The sequence below is a fragment of the Gadus macrocephalus genome, chromosome 16 (genome assembly GCF_031168955.1).
Source record: "Gadus macrocephalus chromosome 16, ASM3116895v1".
NCBI classification, from domain to species: domain Eukaryota; kingdom Metazoa; phylum Chordata; class Actinopteri; order Gadiformes; family Gadidae; genus Gadus; species Gadus macrocephalus.
In genome coordinates, this window is record NC_082397.1 from 12,441,939 (window position 1) to 12,461,940 (window position 20,002).

The 20,002-nt window shown below is 41.3% G+C and overlaps 5 protein-coding genes across 9 annotated transcripts; 2 read left to right on the top strand and 3 right to left on the bottom strand.

Annotated features, from left to right (window-relative positions):
- Window positions 1-2,160: 2,160 nt before the first annotated feature.
- Window positions 2,161-6,170, top strand: anapc15 (anaphase promoting complex subunit 15). The gene is made up of 5 exons (XM_060075727.1): window positions 2,161-2,302; window positions 2,637-2,769; window positions 2,981-3,040; window positions 3,362-3,502; window positions 5,060-6,170. The coding sequence occupies exons 2-5, from the start codon at window positions 2,650-2,652 to the stop codon at window positions 5,105-5,107; spliced, it is 369 nt and encodes a 122-aa protein (XP_059931710.1). The 5' UTR covers window positions 2,161-2,302; window positions 2,637-2,649; the 3' UTR covers window positions 5,108-6,170.
- Window positions 5,760-9,636, bottom strand: tomt (transmembrane O-methyltransferase). The gene is made up of 5 exons (XM_060075720.1): window positions 9,503-9,636; window positions 8,691-8,953; window positions 7,339-7,535; window positions 6,945-7,067; window positions 5,760-6,615 (listed from the first exon to the last, which is right to left on the bottom strand). Exons 1-5 carry the CDS (start codon window positions 9,622-9,624, stop codon window positions 6,418-6,420), a joined length of 903 nt encoding a protein of 300 aa, XP_059931703.1. The 5' UTR covers window positions 9,625-9,636; the 3' UTR covers window positions 5,760-6,417.
- A 349-nt stretch (window positions 9,637-9,985) lies between these two features.
- Window positions 9,986-12,191, bottom strand: sfrp2l (secreted frizzled-related protein 2 like). The gene is made up of 3 exons (XM_060075718.1): window positions 11,467-12,191; window positions 11,225-11,305; window positions 9,986-10,716 (listed from the first exon to the last, which is right to left on the bottom strand). The coding sequence occupies exons 1-3, from the start codon at window positions 11,990-11,992 to the stop codon at window positions 10,310-10,312; spliced, it is 1,014 nt and encodes a 337-aa protein (XP_059931701.1). The 5' UTR covers window positions 11,993-12,191; the 3' UTR covers window positions 9,986-10,309.
- Window positions 12,192-14,059: 1,868 nt separating this feature from the next.
- Window positions 14,060-17,333, top strand: lamtor1 (late endosomal/lysosomal adaptor, MAPK and MTOR activator 1). 4 transcript variants are annotated; one of them, XM_060075726.1, is made up of 5 exons: window positions 14,060-14,328; window positions 14,654-14,781; window positions 14,926-15,003; window positions 15,138-15,261; window positions 15,514-17,333. In XM_060075726.1, the coding sequence occupies exons 1-5, from the start codon at window positions 14,287-14,289 to the stop codon at window positions 15,604-15,606; spliced, it is 465 nt and encodes a 154-aa protein (XP_059931709.1). In that variant the 5' UTR covers window positions 14,060-14,286; the 3' UTR covers window positions 15,607-17,333. The 4 variants fall into 4 exon arrangements, with proteins under 4 accessions (XP_059931709.1, XP_059931706.1, XP_059931707.1 ...); XM_060075723.1 differs by having other exon boundaries at window positions 14,060-14,327; window positions 14,632-14,781; XM_060075724.1 differs by having other exon boundaries at window positions 14,060-14,327; window positions 14,635-14,781.
- lrrc51 (leucine rich repeat containing 51) lies at window positions 16,861-19,996 on the bottom strand. Of its 2 annotated transcripts, XM_060075722.1 has the most exons (5): window positions 19,897-19,996; window positions 19,644-19,723; window positions 18,767-18,972; window positions 18,369-18,517; window positions 16,861-17,685 (listed from the first exon to the last, which is right to left on the bottom strand). In XM_060075722.1, the coding sequence occupies exons 2-5, from the start codon at window positions 19,693-19,695 to the stop codon at window positions 17,550-17,552; spliced, it is 543 nt and encodes a 180-aa protein (XP_059931705.1). In that variant the 5' UTR covers window positions 19,696-19,723; window positions 19,897-19,996; the 3' UTR covers window positions 16,861-17,549. The 2 variants fall into 2 exon arrangements, with proteins under 2 accessions (XP_059931705.1, XP_059931704.1); XM_060075721.1 differs by lacking the exon at window positions 19,897-19,996 and having other exon boundaries at window positions 19,644-19,890.
- Between the last annotated feature and the right edge of the window lie 6 nt (window positions 19,997-20,002).

A 20,002-nucleotide genomic window follows, 5' to 3' on the forward strand; every position in this document is an offset into this window, starting at 1 on the left:
AGGTGAGGATGAAGTGCTCTTTATAAAAAGTGAATCTCGACCTAATTTCCACATGCAGAAAAACACAAAATTATCTTCAAGACAATGCACCTTACTGTGTGTTCACACCACAACGTTTCTTTCTGCAAATTCATTCTCACAAATGGTCGAGATAGCCATCATTGCGACTCTCGACTTGTGGAAGTACTTCAGGAAGTGAATGCTGATAGGCTGTCACGACAAAGCATCAAGCGAAATTCGCTGAAAATATCAATAGGCCTAGGCTATTTTCATCGATTCGCGCCACAGGTTTTTCCGACGGAAATTCGCCTTTATTCGCGTCTTTGCATTGACCTTGTATATATTCGTGCCGCAGCTTATTTTTTTGGGGCATAATTCTCAATCATGAACATAAATTGTGTTAGAAAGTGCAATTCATGTTTACTGGCTTCCGTTTTTTCTTTAAATCCTACACACACACACACCATAGAAACAAAACACAACCACGATATTGGTTGGAAAAGCACATTAGCCTACTTGAATCATACTTTTAATAATATATAGCCTAGGCTTACTGCATCAGGAAGTTATTAAAAACGGTAAATGCTTTGCTTCCTTCTTTATTTATATCTTTAACCATTATTTCAACATTTATTCTTTGCGGTTTTACCATCTGAACAAGATTATACGATTTTTGGAGAAGCTGGCTTAACTTGTTTTTGGCCATAATGCCGAAATATACACGCATGGCAAATTCTGTGAGTAATCAACCATTTTCTCACACATTGTAGAACAATGAAGAAGACAGAAAATAAGGAAATAAATATTCATAAGGAAGAAAATAAAGGATTCACTTTACCTTCAAAAAAAGGCTGGCTTTCTATTGACCGAAAAATATTGTTTAACTGAAATACTTCTATTTCTAACCTAGATAATTTTGTCTGATGTATCTATGTGATACAGTCGAAATGTGAATAATGGCAAAGATTGATTATATATCTGTCCAAATATAAGTCCAAAGTCTGTATGCCATGTGAGCTGGAATGAAAAGAGAGAGAGAGAGAGAGAGAGAGAGAGAGAGAGAGAGAGAGAGAGAGAGAGAGAGGAGAGGGAGAGAGAGAGGAGAGAGAGAGAGAGAGAGAGAGAGAGAGAGAGAGAGAGAGAGAGAGAGAGATAGAGAGAGAGTGAGAGAGAGAGAGAGAGAGAGAGAGATTGAGAGAGCAGCTGGCACACACACACACACACACACACACACACACACACACACACACACAGAAGGAGAGACCTTGTGTGGGGATGGAGTTTTTATTATGTTGTAGTTAAAGTGTATATCTTATCTCAAGGTCCTATCCCTCTTGTGTTTAGTCACTATAGCTTATGAGCACAGACACACGCACATACAATCTCTCTCTCCTCTCTCTCTCTCTCTCTTCTCTCTCTCTCTCTCTCTCTCTCTCTCTCTCTCTCTCTCTCTCTCTCTCTCTCTCTCCTCTCATCTCTCTCTCTCTCTCTCTCTCTCTCTCTCTCTCTCACACACACACACCTGCAATACGTTCATATGGTGTGTAATATGGCAACATGACCTAACAGGAATTATAAATAAGGCTGTACTGATAAACACAAATACATGCAGTAATATCTTATGAGATTGATGATACAATAATGTACAGGTCAACAATTACAAAAATACATTACTTTTTTATTCATGGTTGTCTTGGATGTGTTTTTCTTTTTCGAAAATTGCACCCTCATTCAAAGGTAGTCATGGGTTGTTGTGCAACCAATAAGCAGTTAATTGTTGCTGACAGAGGTCAAAGAGTATTTTCTTTAAAAGGTTTTTTTTTTTTACTGCGCAATTATCTTACAACTAAGCTGTAAGCGTGTGCATGTGTGCATGTACACACTGGCTTTGCTGCTGAATGTAGAAATAAGATGATATATCATGTTTTATCTTTACGGGACGGGGAGCGGAGAAAGTTTTCGTCTGTGTTTCGTCGCCGTCATTGTATCTTGTCATGTTTTATCAAGATATGTATCGTGTTATATCAATTCTAAATATTTGTGCTTTGTAAAGCTATGGAGAAAAGGTGTAAGGAATTATTTGACGTCCTGTCTCTGTCTGATCATTCCCAATTTACGTTTTTATTTCTGAGTGATAACGATTGTGGAATGCTATCGCCTCGAGTTTACAACTTTGCACACACAGCAGATGAAAGCGGAACCAAAGTTAGAGCAGCTGCAGTACAAGGGGAGCTTTTTCAGATCAACGCTTGTTTCCGGAAGATTTCTGTTCAAATGCTGAATCCTTTGAGTACATACAGAGGTACCGATTGAAGCTGTTTTTTTAAGAAAAAAATATAATGCATATTCAAAGGCGCTTTACGTGTCTTAAAAGTCTGTCTTTGCAGTCAATCTTTTACGAAGAGAAATGCCTTTAGAGATATCATTGATGCGCCCCAGTGTATTTGAGACGCAATACAGTTGTCTGTAACGTTCTGTGAGTCCTGACAGGAGCTCGCTGGGCTAGAAGCATTCAGATGTTTCTATTTGTTTTCCAATGTCTCTAAACATTACAATGACCTAATCGAAATGTGCTCAAAAGTATGGGATCGAGGCTTCATTAAAACTCGTCGGTGTCCCCTTGTTTGTCCCCTCAGTTGAACGACAGAGATGTCTACTCTCTTTCCGTCCCTCTTCCCTCGGATAACAGAGTCCCTGTGGTTTAACCTTGACCGTCCGTGTGTGGATGAGACTGAACTGCATCAACAGGAACAGCAGCACCAGACATGGGTACACACTATCAACATGTCTTTATGCTTTATTTGTTTAAACACAGTCCAACACATCATCTCCAAAACATACTCGTCTTCAGTCCATATGTACAATTATAGTATCCTATATTGTATAACACCACCAGTATCCACATTTGTATTGCTCGCTACAAATGCTCTAACTTGTTAAACCAATAATGTTGTAATGAATGTTCCACTCTTTTCCTTAGCTACAGAGCATTGCCGAGAAGGATAATAACCTGATGCCCATTGGGAAACTCATTTTTGAGGTATTTATTCAGTCAGTTCCACACTTTTAAAAAAGAGGATCTAAATTCGCCTGATGTGTTTCCACAGTGTCAATACTTCAGCATGCCACATTTGGCCCCCCACTAAAACTTTATTTGCAATGGCACTTCCTCATTAGTATATATCATTAGTATATAAAGTTCTGAAAATGTTGGACATGTGTAAAAGTATTATATCCTTTTGAATGAAATGCTTTTCCACATGTCCATGATTATTTGTGGGGTTTGTATATAAAGATGCCAGTATATTTAATATAAACCTACCTGCGTTGTTGTGCTTGTGTGCACACCCTATGTTTACAGCCAACCTTTGATGAAGAGGAGGAGGAAGACGACGAGGATGAGGAGGACAGTGAAGAAGATTCGGAAGATGAGGAAGACATGCAGGACATGGATGAGATGAATGACTACAATGAATCTCCAGATGATGGCGAGATAAATGAGGTCAGATATAATGATTTATTCATCATGTCTTGAAAAAGGTTTTATGTAGATGGATAGTTTACGTTGCATTACATTTTTCACTTTCTTCCAAAGGGATTTAAGTGTATTGAACCTATGGATATAAGTGCATTCATCCATGAAGAATAGATAAGAAAACTGCTTCAAAGGCTACATTAAAGGTCCCATGGCATGCTACTTTATGGATGGTTTAATATAGATATTAGTGGGCCCCTAACACAGTATTTGAAGACGTTCCCGAAATTCAGCCGTGGTGCAGAATTATAGCCACTATGAGCCAGTTGCACGTTAAGCTTTCCCCAAACACACCGTTTCGGTGTCTGTAGCTTTAATGCAAATGAGGAGGAGAGAGGCGGGTCAAGGAGGAGAGTGGGGGCATTGCCCTGAGCAGATTACGGTGACGGTACCATGCGCTCTGTTTACAGTGGATGTATCGCAATGGCGAGGCGCACACAGCCTTTGGCTGTGTTCTGTAAATATTCTAGAACACGGCGGGAGTCCTGGATCTCTATATCTAAATAATATCATATTATACATAGGTGTCTTATCATATAAGATATATTATCATGGCAAAAAGCTGTGTGCTCCTCCAGACGATATTATGAATCTCAAACGACTGCGTCGGGTTCTCAGACGTCGCTGGTCCTTCCACATCAATCTGAAGTAGACTGAACTGAGACATGGAGGAGCAAGGGATTGTTGCCCGTGATTGTTGACCGCGATTGTCTCCCGCCGGATCCCCGCTGCCTCAGCAACACTGCCTCAGCACTACTGCACTACTTTTCATGCCAAAGATATCAAAAAAATCATGGACCAAGATGCAGCATGAACAGATGCATTTTCAATCTTCAGAATATGGGAAGGGTTTCTGCTGTTCTTACCCTAACAGTGGGAAGCTCATTCCACCACTGTGGAGCCAAGACCTCAACAAACATGATTTTGCTGGGTGGTAGCTTGGGCCCCCTCATAGTAAGGGAGTATCAAGCATCCAGAAATACTGGAAATGTCCTGTATTTAGTAGGCCGGCAAATACGAGGGACTTGAATCAGATCCGAGCAGCCACCGGTAGTGTTATGGAAATAATTGACTAGTTAGTAAAGGGACGAGGACAGATGACCATTAACATGAAGAGCTTTTATTCCCAGTGCACCGTAAAAACTGGACATCAATGCTATTCACTCATCCCGCCCCAATGACCACGTTTGCTCATTGGTCATTTGTTCTTGGTTTCTGCCCGACACCTCTCTTTATGTAGTCTGCTTATTTACAAGTTAATTTGTCAACCCCTTATCTGGTATTGAGGGTTTGAACAAATTCCCGCTCCTCTTGAGCTTGCCACTGTCTATTGTATACGCTACGGACAGCTTGATCACATTTATCTCCAAGCTCCTGTTTTGCGTGGCCCTTTCTAATGCAGCCTTTGGCCATGCCGAGGTGTTATGGAAGCCCAGGTTGCTTCTATAGCGGCCTTCAGCTCGTCTGCATTGTTGGGTGTCGTGCCTCTCATTTGCCTGAATGTATTTCTGTGTCTGGTTCAAGGTGGACATGGAGGGGGCTGACCAGGACCAGGACCAGTGGATGATTTAATTCAGCAGACCTCAGCATCCACAGTGTCTGGAGCTAGGCTTCTTCTCTCTACCACCAAACGACTGAGAATACCAGCCTTTTTTTCAACTTGCAGAGACTATATATATATATAGATATATATGGCATCAAGATTGATTGACTGCTGCCCTCAGTTCTTGCCTCAGATACTAAACTTCTTTTTCTTTTTTACTGTGATAGCTCTGCCATAATACTGTTTCTTGGGTCATTCAGTTAATGTGGTATTGTGCTAGCAAGGGCTTGGCTGGTTTGTGTGTAGACTTGTACTGTAGTGAGATCAGTCCTGGTTGCATGATTATTCAGGAGCATTTTGTGTAAATGTGTTTGAAACAGATCTTTATTTATTTTGACCAATCTTTGAAAATAATTCACTTAAAGCAGATTTCACCTGGGATGTTGGGACGCTCATAGTTGCTATGATTTGTTTCTCTAGGTCTGTTAAATGGTAGACATGGTGACTATAACAAATGCAGGAAGTTAGTCTGTTATATCATTACTGCTTTTATTTGGGTCTTCAATCGCCATGTGCCACTGGCTTATCCAAAAGAGCTGAGCCTGCATTGATGATGCTCGTTAAAGTAGCACATCCGTTTTATTGGGGCTACCTAAAGTCTGGAATGGTTTTTAACAGGGCTTCCGTGTCGTGCCAAGCGGATTTTCATAGTTTATACTTGATTAGAACTTGCTCCTTTTACTCTAGTCCCGTAAATTGAAAGTTATTGTCAGACTTAGACACTGGATTTTCCTGTGGCCTGTGAATACTCCCAATAATTGTTATTTACTTGTAAACATGCATAGGAATGGAGATTCCTGAAAAAAGGGCATCTTAAATAATTGAGGCCTTTATTTGAGTCAATGTCCAGCAGGGGTGCATGGCCACAGTACATCCAAGATATCCTGTAGAACACAAATCTAAAAAGGATGCTTATCACATGTTTCTAAAAATAGGTAGAAACAAATCGCAGCCATGATCTTTTTGATGATGACTGCCTTTTATATGAGTCGTCGTCTTTGCAATAAATATACATTTGTATAAAGACTCAAATTGGATTCTGCCTTCATTATTGTTAATTCAAACTAAATACTAATACCATGAGTTATAGCTACTATAATACACATGAAAAAAAAATGTTTTCTGAGTATTGTAAAAAAAAAAAAAAAAACTCATTTAGACTGATAAGATGGCAAGTACATTGTCTTGAACCAAATAAGGGGAGAGGGTGGTGTTGCCTAGCAAGCATAGAGGTGTATATTCTCAGGGGTAGGTCTGTCAATGACATGGTTTGCAGGTTCTACTTGGTTCCTTGGTAGACAAGCTCTGCCATGCCGTCGCGGATGCCCTTGCTGTACTCCAGCGTGGCCCGATGGACCCTCCACTCATAGAGCCCACACCGGCGGATGTAGCGGAGGAAGTTGGGAGCCCCGGGGAAGAGCACATTGTCGGCCAGGATCATGGACCCTTTCCCCAGCAGACCAGAGCCCTCCAACATCTGCAACAGATTGACAAACAAAAGAGTGGCAAGCGGGCTAGGGGCTGAGAGAGCACCCATATCTGTTTTGGTGTACTGTGGACTGACATCCATTTTCTGAACATTGTTCGTTACTCTTGTTTTGCTTTGGCTCTTGGAATTAATGTTGACACAAAGGTTTATAAATGAATACTCTTAACCCAATGCATTATTCAAACAGCCTTCTGTCTGGATGCTTTTTTTCTCTTGTTTTTTTCTTTACCCATCCAATTATACACAAGAAATAAAATTGGTAGTATAGTGTAAACATTTTGTCCACAGCACAAACAACCTCCTTTCAACAACCTCACCTGCAGATCAGGTAGATAGCATTTCTTCCAGTGGTCCATGAAGACAAAGTCCAACTTTTCCAGGTCGAAATCCGCCCTCAGTCGAGGGATAACCTCGTCAGACGGACAGACGATTAACTCAACCTGAAATGTGTTGCAAAATAACACTTCAGGTCAAGTGTACTCATATTAAGCCTTTTCTAATCATTACAGTCTCAAATGGCATTCTCTTACCAGCAGTGAAACTATCATACAAAATAACCTTAAATAGTATAATATGCTGTTAATACTTACATTTTCAAAGAAATCATTCAAATAAACAAAGGGCATCCCTTCTCTGAGACCCAATATCCCTACACATCAAACCGGATGGCCATAGTTGCCTAGATACAGTAAATATATCAGGCGGGCTTACTAGAGCTTCATCAAATCCAGCTAGGCGTATGACCTTCTCTGCAATGGCAGCGTTTTTCTGGTCCATTTCCACGCTGAAGAGCCTGGCTCCCAGGGGGAGGGCCCGTGCTATGCGCACCGTGCTATAGCCACAGTGAGCCCCCAACTCCAGCACTGTCAGGGGGCTGTGCTCCGACAGCAGGCGGTCCAAGATCTTCCCTACAAGTATGACCATGCAGACACACGCACGTCACACACACACACACACACACACACACACACACACACACACACACACACACACACACACACACACACACACACACACACACACACACACACACACACACACAGGGGAATCAGAATAAGAATGGAATTTCGGTAGCCACAATTTTACAGCTGCAATATCTAGGCTGTGTCATAATAACCATTCATATTTGAATGGTAGGCTACATCTCTAAGGGTCTTGAAATCCAAATGAATCAATGACGTAAACTGCAGGGTTGTGCGCTCAGTCCGTTCCTCCGCACGCTGTACACACATGACCGCACAATCCCTTCACATACTACCACGCACGGCAAACACTGGGATGAAACTGCGCTCTCTCTGCTCACAGTTAAAAATTCTGTTTTTGAATATCATAGCACTGTTGCATACTTTACCCAGTGATGAGTGTAACATCCCAATGTCAGGAAAACTAAATCAATTGTAATCACCCCAGCATCCCCGCCCTCATATCTTTACAATGGACAATAAACTGCCTTCTGGGCACAGAGACGTGACCCCAGGTTGCAGAACATACCCACAGCCATAGGCGTCCTTTAAAGGGTGATTCGCTGAGGTACCGATAAATCTTGCTCTAATGTGTTTTTAGCCTGACACTATTGTGTGATTCTGTGTTATACTTTATGTAGTGGTCCGGTCCGGTATTGCTGTGTGATGATCTGTGTAAGGCGTATTGGTAGTTCTCTTTGTCATGTACAGTTGCTGTCTGTCGTTTTTTGTGATAATCTGTGTATTGTTGGTTTCTCTTTTTGATGCAATTTTTCTTTTTATATTATTTCCACATAGAAACAATAAACTTATTAACTAACTTAACCAAAAGATGAAACATTGTAATTGATGTATGTGTAAGTATAGTGGGTTACCACAATGTTCTTGGTATGTTGGTGCAAATAGGGAAACACAAAATGTACTTTATCTATAATCCCCAAGAGGGAAATGCTGCTACCACAACAGTTTAGTGAGGGAAAAGAGAGAAGAAAGAAAAATATATATTATATATATATATATATATATATATATATATATATATACAAAGTGCAGAATAAATTGAATCCATAATAAGTATATGTGAAGGTGAGTGGTGGCCACCTTTCTTGGGCCCTATGTGGCTGATGAACTCCTTCTTGGTGCACCAGGAGTCGAAGCCATCTAGGATGCTCTCGGGGTCACCGGGGGTGGCATTGGTCAACACATACTGGAAGCACCGCTCCTCGCGGCTCAGGCCCGTCCTGCAGTCCCTCCACACCCTCAGCAGCACCGCGCGGTAGAACAGCACAAAGTAAAAGCGGTAGCGGATGAGCAGCGTCAACAGGAGCGGGAGGAAGGCCAGAGCAATGGCAGGGGACACCATCCTGAAGAGAGGGGGAGAAGGACAACATCCATGGAAACACAAAGGAGGGAAGGAAGACATTTTGTGTGATTAATCCTATCACTAATTTATAGCGCTGTTTTTGTGTTGAGACCGGAGTACAAAGGGGAAAGGATATTCATATATTTGATATATGTGAGGTTAAGTCGAGTTTAACCTATGAAACTATGAGCCTTATGAAGTTACTTCTGCAAGATTAGTATGATTACTGTGAGTACTGTTTTTCATTGATCATTCCAATCACTTTGTTTATGTTATTATTTAACGATTAGAAACTTTAAATTAGAGTCTTAAGAGTTGTCAGACAATAATATGAAATAACTGTCAATCTTTACATGGAAGAGACTATTGCTTCAAATGAATAATGTAGTTGACATTTGAAAAGCAACAGTGGTTTTCCTAGATCTTTCAACTGCCTCTGGTAACTATAAACTGTACTGGTTTCCATGTGTTACGAAAGCCCATCTAAACACCTCAAAAAGGGGGCAATCCTATAAGCTTGGTTAAGTTTTTTTTTTAAATACACACTCACCTTTTTCTTCTGGAGAACTCGGTGAATGAGCGGAGAGAGTAAACAACGTGCTTTGACTGGTAGAAGTCCGGCAAAAGAGGAGGATCTGTATGTGTGTAGAGTAGGTTCAGGGAGCTGGCCATCTGAATAATTTATCCACTGCGTGTGTGTTTCTTCTCCAGTTGATTATACCCTCAGGCCAATCGGAATGATAATACGGATCATCCTTTTGATACCCTTAGCCCTAAGAGTGGATGCTTTAACGGCGGAGGTTAAACTAGCTCCCTCAATGACAACATTTTGTAGAACACAAAAATAGATATATGGAGGGGATAGACAGAATCGGGATGAGCGAAAGAAGTAGGAGAGAGGATACAGGACAAAGTTAAATAGACACTTGATACAGCTGAGGCGACAGGTGTGAGGGTATCTAAAGGTGGAGCCCTCTAGTCACGCGAGCCGGATTAACCACCTTGATGAAGTTTGGATCAATGGACGCAGACCTCTTGTCGACTCTTTTTTATTTTATTTGTTGTTGTCAAGAGATGTAACAATAAGAAGGTCAGAGAGGCTATTGATACAAACTGTTTCATTGACAATATCCATTTTAGGTCAATAACTCTTTCAATGTAGATATTTATACAGTGTACTTGAATACACAGCAATTTATTGTAATCGCATATCCGTCTTTCCAGCAGTCAAAACAGTTAAGCATTTTTGAGTCACTTGAGTAAAAAAAAGACATAATCATAAATTAAATTGCACAGCATAATTACATGTCAAGAAAAGCAGGATTGGCATGCAACCAACAAACGTGTCCGCGCCTCTCTATGGAGCCAAGCATGACTGTTTAAGAATAGAGCGTATGAACTTCTTCAGCTCCTTGTCCTCTCGGCTCCATTTCACCAGCCGCGTCAGAACCAGCCGTCCCTCTTCGGGCTGAGCCAGACCCAGGTACCATCCACTGGGCAGCCCACTCTTACCCTCCCCTCTCCCTGGGACTTCCTCCTTCCTCGGCCGCCCGCCCTCCCCAGCCACCTTTGAAGGGTCCAGGCCAGGGCAGATGCAGGTGGCCCCCTCGGGCAGCCACAGGGCGCTGTGAGCCATGGCCCCGCCCACCCCCTCAGCGCGCTCGGCGGCGCCGCCGGCCCACCTCAGGATGCGGCTGCGGCCAAGGGGAACCAGCTGCCGGTCTCCCCCGACGGTGGACATGCTGCCCAGGCGCAGCTTGAAGGCTGTGGGGAGGAAGAGAGGTCAGCTGTGTGACTTACAGGGCTTTGCAGGGGTTTGTATCATGGATTCAGGGACACCACTTGTTAATGGTTGGAATCATGTATTCAGGGACACAAATTGTTAATGGTTGGAATCATAGATTCAGGGACACCCCTTGTAAATGTAATTTTTTTTATCATGGATTCAGGGACCCAACTTGTTAATGGTTTGAATCGTGGATTTCAAGGACACCCCTTGTAAATGGTTTGTATCATGAATTCAGGGACACCACATGTAAACGTTTTTGTATCGTGGATTCAGGGACACCCCTTGTAAATGTTTTATAGGCCATCATGAGTTCAGGGACCCCCCTCGTAAATGGTTTGTATCATGAATTCAGCGACACCATCACGTGGTAATGGTTTTGCATCATGGATTCAAGGAACACTTAGATATTAAAATATGTGATTCCAAAGATAGACATTATGTGTCACTACTAGGGAGGTAAGAAACGTCAGTAGAATATCTTACCATACTGACTGTGGCAGAAGTTGTCGTGGATGTCGCTCTCGCCCTCCGACGCCAGGCTGCAGGCATCGCAGATAACAGTTCCTGTAACAAGGATGGGAATGACGTTCGTATTTATAGGGGTAAACAATTGGGCTTTTGTACAGACTGAGGGTTTGCTTGATGGCGTATTGTTATGCGGGAGTGTGGTGTTTGTTTATCAATCCGTCTCTATCACAAAAGAGACGCATGGGAGGGGGGAAAACCTTTAGACGCCTCTTCGTGCCGGACCTCATCGTTGGTCCGTGCGTCCGACTCTCCTGTTGGCTGGATACAGAGATTGGTCCCGCGTGGGAAACGTGTGCAGTTAAACATCTCTGGCCAGGGGAATCCAAAAGCGCTCATCACGGGCAGACATCCATCCCTCACCGCTTCACATAAACTTCGACAGGGACTGAGCGGTCCGTTCAATTCTGGTAGACACACGGGCGCAAACAGCGAGCACAAAAACTTCTTTGTATCTCGATGGCAAAGTTTGGACACAAGAGGCAGCCAGGATGCCGACTGTTGCTGTGCCTCCTTGAGAGAATCGTGGCCTAACAAGTTAGGGATCCGCATTTCTTTGTACCCTATCCCGTGGCAGAGGGATAAAGTGCTCGGTATAGGTTTGCACACCGAGCGTACAGAGGAGCTGAATCCGACGGAGGAAGGCACGAAATTCAGAGAGTTGTCGGTAGCGAACGAAAACGAAGACATGCCTATAAGGCTGAGTATCGACACGACAAAGGTCATGGCTTGTGTTTTTTTCTGAGAGCACGCGAATAAAGTCCTCACTTCGCAGCTCAGTTGGTCTAACTGTCTAGACTGGCCTAGGCCAAGGTAAAGAAGTAGAGGGGGTAGGACATGGGGCTAAGTGAGAGGACAGGCGCCTCCCAGCCATCCTGTCAGCCGTTTCAATAGAGTGGCGACGCCTCTCCAATTTGTGGGGCGGGCGACTCACCATGCCTGTGTGAACACATCTTTTTGAAGGCACAGACAAAATCGGGCGTCGCGTTAACAGGAACACGTTTCTGTGTTATTTCCACACTTCCAACCAAGAGATATACTAATGACTTGATTTAACCGTTGAAGTTGAACCGTTGATGTTTGCCAGTAATGCGATTAACCATAGGCCTACCTAGGCCTAACTTTATCATTAGGAACCATATGGCTCTTCAAAGCTAATGAAAAACATTTTAAATGGTCGAAGGCAGTAAAATGTGATTAGAAGCTGGCCGACACTATTCAATCTCATGCGCATACTTTTTCACCAATTCACCAATCCAATCCCCATGGATAATGCCTATATTCAAAATATTCTTAATAATTGGATTACATTTTTGCTTGCTCTTTGTACGTATGGCACCCATGGCTTGAAGAAGGGATCCCCCAATCGCGTTCCTTCTCAAGATTTCTTCCTTGTTAATTTAGGGAGATTATTTTTGCCCTCTGACCCCATAGGGTTAGGGGGTGTCAGACAAGTATGGCCTGTAGAGCCCTTAGACTGAGTGGCGTCCAACTGCAGCCCCGGAGCCGGGCACTGTGGTGGGCCCCAACCCTCTCGCGGAAATACGTGACATTGTCACGTCATTAAAAAAAAAACATTCGTGCCCAAAAGCACAAATTTCAAACTCATGTATGTACTTTATTTCCCTAGGCCTACAGATAATTTATTGTTTCAAGATTTTTCAACACAAACACAGAACAATTAATTGTCTGTGATAACTAAAAATATGACAGCTTTTTGCCACCCGTTTCTACTTTCACCTTTGATTCTGAGAAATAGTGACAATTCACGGATATATTTAATGCAGGTGCGCTGCTCTGTAGGCAAACCGCAACGGAAAATAAATAGGTAGCTGCTTCATCTCTTATTTTTAGAATTGTAGGCCTATGTCTTAATGTTTATTTTATCTAGCCATCTATTGTCTTGTTTATTTGTAGGCTATGTGAATGAAAGTCTGCGTCGATGCCTCAGTGTCGCGAGCGGACGTTGCCATGAAATTTGTGCTATCTTGGCACGAAAAAATTGAAATGAGGTGTCCCAGATCACGAATGAATAGATTAAATGACGTGACAATGTCAAGTATTTCCGTGAGACTGGGCTGTGGGGCCACAGCACTGTGGTTTGGCAATGGCACTGTGGTGTGGCTGGTCAGATTTTTTCTTTATGTGTCAATGTACTAATCGCTGTATAGATAGCTACTATTGACAAGCAATTCATTGAGCTGTGTGATTGAAAAGCTGTTTGATGCAATGGTAAACATTGGAGAAGATATATCTATCTAGACATCTGTATCTATATATCTATATATCATATTGTACCAGATCCACAGAGCGCATGGACACCAGGGTTGCTTTTCAGCACAAGCAAGTCGTTTATTTCGACTATCATAAATCATAAATCATAAATCGTAAATCCGGCAAGGCGGTCACAGGGAGCGTTTCTGGGGAACTCTTGCAGCGATCGTCCATGTGGTTCAGTCATTCCTCTTGACTTGAATTGTTAAAAAGATAAACAAAACTAGAAAAAAATATTGCTATCCATAGATACACTGTAGATACCTAATAATTGCACACATACGTGGTAGGCATTGATCATTCAATACTTCTTAATACTAATAATAACACGACTTATAATAATACTAATACCATAATACTAAGTGTCATAAATGATCAGATCATCTTAAAATATAGATTTTTTTTATCATTATTGATCGTACATAGTAACAACATTTTCCTTAAAATTCGATAATTATCATACATCTTGCAACGCTGGGGGCGCATCTTTCGCCTACGTCGGTAAAAATTACCGGAAGTCGTCATTTTGTTGTTGCTCCAGCTGTCATGTGATAGCTCACATAGCTTACCCTAGAAGCTGCAGTGTTGACAGTAGCACTCAAGTAGATAGTAGAAATAATCGACGAAAGTTTAACGCCTGCACAAGGGTGCGGTGGCAGAACCCGATTTTTTTGGTTAGATAGTTACCGGCAAAGAGAAGCTGGGGATTTGTCATTTGTAACAGCGCCGAACTCTCGTCGGACGCCATGGGTTGCTGTTACAGCAGCGAAAACGAAACGGCAGAGGAGGTAGTTAGCCAATCTAATACGTGATGTTAACATGCTAGGCAGTTATAACACTTCTTTTTTAAAGGGAGATTGAGATACATTGACGTATTTTCTTTTTGTTGTTGATTTGCACAATAGTGTAGATGATACAGAAGGCGTTCAGAATAAGTGCTGCCGTTGACTGCTTATGTGCAGCATAGTGGGTCTTTCGTTATTCTATGAACTTCTATGTAGTGAGGTGTTTCCTGGTTTAATTTTCATTGCCCAAGGCTGTACTGTTGTAAAAATGTGATTATAACTAAGATGTCTATTTTGTCTCTTTTTGTCGGACGCCGATGAGCGCAAGCAACTGATCCCTAACCCAAACCCTGAGAGTAAACCGCTACATGGCACAGATTGGGGTGCTTCCAATGTGCCTTCAGCACGCACAGACGAGCAGGCCCTTCTGACATCCATCTTAACAAAGACTGCACAGTAAGATACACCTTCTCATAGACCAGCCACACCCATAAGTCACACTGTAATGTCATTCAATCACTTTTTCCTTTTCATAATATTTCAAGGTAGTGTGACGTCTCTCACTGCTGCTGTTTTTTCTGTCCCTTGCTTTCTCTCCAGGAACATTATTGATGTCTCTGCTACTGACTCTCAGGGGATGGAGCAGCATGAATACATGGACAAAGCTCGACAGTACAGGTATGGAGGGGTCTACTATTTTGTTTGCCAGAGAAATGTTTCACATTTTGTGCATGTTTATAATTATGAACGCACATTCCAATGTGCCAGCTTTACATATGACATATGACATATCCAGAATTTTTTTGTTGCAGTTCAAAGCTGGCTGTGTTGAGTAACACCTTGCCCCAGAAGAAGGCTCATTTTTTGCCCTCCCTCACCAGCCAGCCCCACCAAGTGCTTGCTAGTGACCTAGTGCCGTACTCGGATGTTCAACAGGTAAAAGGCCACCCAAAGTGTCTTTGGATATACAGTTTATTTCTTTGATGTGTTATTTTTTGGAAGTATTGGTCAGGGTTTAAAACGTAATGTTCTCCTTAATGGAAGTAATCTGAATGTTTTTCGGAACGAAAGTATCACAAACTTTGGTCATTAATCATTACTTCCCAATATAAAGCAGCAACTATTAACTACAAGTGATATCATATTGCTAATTGTTTCTTTTTTGTTGTGTTTCTTTTTACTTTGCAGGTGTCCAAGATAGCCGCTTATGCCTACAGTGCGATCTCACAGATTAAGGTGGACGCAAAAGAGGAACTAGTTGTTCAGTTTGCCATTCCCTGATCCTGCTACTATCTGCCACCTGCAGTATTCCCCTTCCAATCAGTCTCTCCTCTCGCTCTCACTATCTCGCTCTTTCTCCCCTAATCTGCCCAGCCGAACCTGTAGCCAGGCATCTATGGCCCTTTGATTTATATTCATGGATTTAGCTTGACCTATGATTTAAACGGCACCATATGACTTTGATGTATTGTGTAAACGTATGGGTCAGATGATTACACTTACTGCCAACTGGTTACAGGAGCATGTCGACTGGCAGAGAGGGGGCAGTTAAGATATTTGTTCAAAATGACCCAGGCCCCCTTGTTTACATTAAGACTAAATCAAAAACAATTGGCCAGTTCAGAGAAAGGGTTTTCCTCAATATAATTTTTTTGGGCACCACAGAGAACAGTGGCTTTTGCCGGCTCTAAAGTAATACATAAGGCATGCAGGACCTATGTATTAATTGCTAGCTGCTAGCAATAAAATGTATACCATTTTGGTATAGTTTTCAAAAAGCTTTAAAAAAATAAACGAAATATGAGGTTAATAAACATGTGTTGAGCCCAGAGCTTGGAGTGCAATGGCACTGAAATTGTTCCAGCTCCACACAGGCTTCCTGAAATGGCCTTCCCCATTTCTCATTTTCTCCAAGTATAGCAAGATAGAAGGCAACTTGGTATTAATAGTAAGGGGAAGGCCTATTTATTTTAAAATCCCAGTACATGGTGAATATGTAATGATTTAATGTTTGTTGCACCAGACTAAGTTAAGTAAATCGCAACAACAATAGAATCATTTACCAGCGACCACTCAAGTTTATTCAATTCCAGATAGGGATTGATCAACAAATTAATTACCCTTTCCATGTAAAATCAAACGGCATCACATTCGTAATCTGCAGACCAGACAAGCATTTTGCTATCCCATTCAACACCACATGGGGGACCCTAAAATGGTGTTCTTCCCTTACTCGTAGGGCAGGGGGGACAGGGCAAACTAGTACTGTGCTGGGTGAGACAGTATCAAGGGCATCAAGGACCCCTTAACTCTGTGTTTGGTTGGGTTTAAAGAATACAGCGTATGCCCTATCTGGTTCATGCCTAAAAAAACAATTTATACTTAAATCCTGGAAAGAAATTAGTAGGAAGGGGGTGTGACTTAGTCCCACGGCAGTAGATAATGTGTGCCTTTGTACATCATTTTGTGATTCTGGCAGGCGGGAAGATATATATCACATTGGATGGAGATTTGTGTTGGTTTTTGGCTGCAGTCCTTTGAGAGTATTCTTTATGCAACCAACTTTTAAAACCTGTTTGCTAAAGCTTTAAAACAAAACATCTTAACACCCAATCTTGATTGAGTTATCCATATTAAGACTAACTGCTACTGTAACTGTACTAATAGAAATGTTGTTTATATTCACCCAGAGAGGAAATGATCCATGAGCTTTTATTTTTCCATTTTTGTTTTACTATGTGACTTCTCATGGTATAATACAAGATTGTGCAAGGCAACCCAGTGGGACGAGTCTGAATTGGGTCTCTAAAGGGATAATTTGTTTATTTTTTTAACCAGAATTAAATTACACAAACTTTTTTTTAAATGCTCTCTGCATTCTGTCATTTTTTAAAATCATAGTGTTATACTCCCTTGATTAGGCTTGCATTAATTTTTTCTATGGATTCCCCCGTTTATTGTTTGTTTATTTAATGCATTAAAGATAAAATGTGTCATCATAAAACCAACATTTTTGGTTACGGATTGATCATACTTTTTTATGACTTGTACATAATGATTGAATTGTTTAAACAATATTAAAAGGTTCATGAATTGCTACTTTACCAGAGTAGGCAGGGTTCACTATATTAAGGTAAATATTTACTGTAATGGAAATGTTTGATGAATGAACTGTATTAATTACTTTTCACATCGGGTTTCATTGTAGTTCCATACAGCTTCGGTCATTTGACGTCCTTTATTTTACATTTGCCACAGCTGTTGCGTTGGAACCAGATATTTGCCATGCTTCGATCTTGAGGTGTCACAGCACTAAAGTCCATCATCTTCAACTTGGCCAGGGCTGAGATCACCCGACACCTAAACACAAAGCCACAACAAATCATCCTACAGTCACTTTGTCATGCCATTCAATCCATGCTTCCAGCCCAGTCTATATTTATGACGACCTCTTGTATGAAAAATTACTTCAATATTCATATTCAAGGAGTTAACATTTGCACAATGATACAAGTTTTCAAACTGAGACCACTAGCAAATGTAACCACCACTTCTTTCACTGGACATGTTTTTGTGTTCGATTGCTGTTGCTATGAAGACTGGATGAGTATGCAATACGAGCCTACTAGCTGCAAACACCTGTTATGTCACTATCTGATCCTACATGCTTGCCTTTTAACTACTAAAATGTTGGCACACAGGAGAAATACAACACTGGATTCAGGAGTGCAATAAACGGGTTATGTCACGGAGGTTCAAATTAAACTGATGAGCATAAGGTACACATTTCTGACATCTCTCACACATCTTCATAGTATAATGATAAGATTGGGTATTGTGTAGGGTCTGTTCACCCAGTAAGTTCTCAATGGAGAAAAATAATAACGCCCATGTGTCACTGTTGAGTTCATATTGGATTGCCATTTCTTTGAATCGCTTTTCTTTACTGATGCTTGCAACCTAAAATATATAGATTTTACAAATAAAATAAACAATTATATTTATGTAAGAAACACATCGTACTGGGGAAAGTGTACAATAACCTGTAGCCTTTATCGCCCTCGATTAAATTTCCATGGAGTGTGATGGTGTGTAGAAAGGGCAACTTGACCAATCTGTCCACCTCTGACGAGTTACAGATGCTGTTTCCATGGAGGTACAACACACGCAGTTCTCCAAGTTCACACAACACCTGCAGCAGCACAGACCGACATTAAAAACATGGCAAAACATCCCGTCCTGTGAACATCCCGTCCTGTGAAAACGTTCCTCAGGTGAAACGGGGCCCTTTGTAGGAGGTATTACTGGGTTCTAGTTCTGTCATTCTTAATTGTAATAATGTGACATTCTGATCAAAAGTTGTATCACAAATATTAATTCATAAAACAAAATACATGCGATTGAATGAGAACAGAGGCAATCAATAAAAATGAGAACCAACTGGGTCTATGTGGCCGATGTCATTGAATGAGAGGTCCAGCCAAGCAAGCTGCAGCGGCTCAGCCAGGAAATGGGTGATGGCCGCGTGGAGTCCACTCAGATCCGTGATGATGTTGTTATTGAGACGTAGGGAACGACTCACATATTTATTTTCATAGTTTCTTTTTAAAGGTCGCTGCCCCCTGCCAGGTTCCTCAGTCAGGGTATCTGAAATGAGGAAGAAAACAATGAAAACACCACTGGTGTTTTGCCTTACTAGACCGTTGGCCTGCAAGAGGAAGAAATACTTGACAACCTCTGTAAAGTTAGTTTCATATTTGATATGAAACTAACTAACATATGGCATATGGTATTTAGCATTAGACATTTGGCACAAGCGTGGATTCATTATATTTCTATGAAATTGTTACTACTTTATGGACCAAACATAGGTGGAATGATATATATATTTTTTGAATAATTTACATTTTATTACATGTATGTCTATATATATATATATATATATATATATATATATATATATATATAGGAGGAAAGGTAGTTTAAGTGTCCAAAAGTTCAATCAAGTTTTCTTGATATATATCAAGACAACTTGAATATCATACATATCTTTAAAATAATATTTCATTCAACATTAAACATTTCGGGATCGGACTGTCCGACATAGGCCTACATGTATGATAGTGAGATCGTTTGATTAGATGAGGAATGAAAGCTGAAACCTTCTAAGCGTTGCTCCCATGATGGTACACTCTTATGATATGTGGCTTGTGGGCAGATGCAACAACACTACTTACTAAAATAATTCAATAATACTACAAAGCTGCAATTTCTCAGCCACAAGAACAAAGAGGAACACATTCGAAATGCAGTCCTACCAGATAATGACTTGATACACCTGAAGGATAAATCCAATGGAGCGCCATACATTTCACAAGACGCCGCCAAGTAGGCCCACCTGAACGAGGAGACCAATGAATGTGAGGCTGTTGCCAAGCAGCTATTAGTAGCCTAGTGACGGCAGCTAGTATGCTGGTATTTTGAAAGAAGCGTTTTACTAATTTTTATTACAGGAGGTTGTACATTTAACATTACTTCTGGTTACTTATTATAATCGAGACCCCAACCAACCTGTTTCACTACTCACAACAGTCAGTTTCCAAGGAGACAGACTATTTAGGGACTGTAGGCACTTTCTTTCTGGGAATTGTAGTCCATTCGATGCGTTGACTGTCCA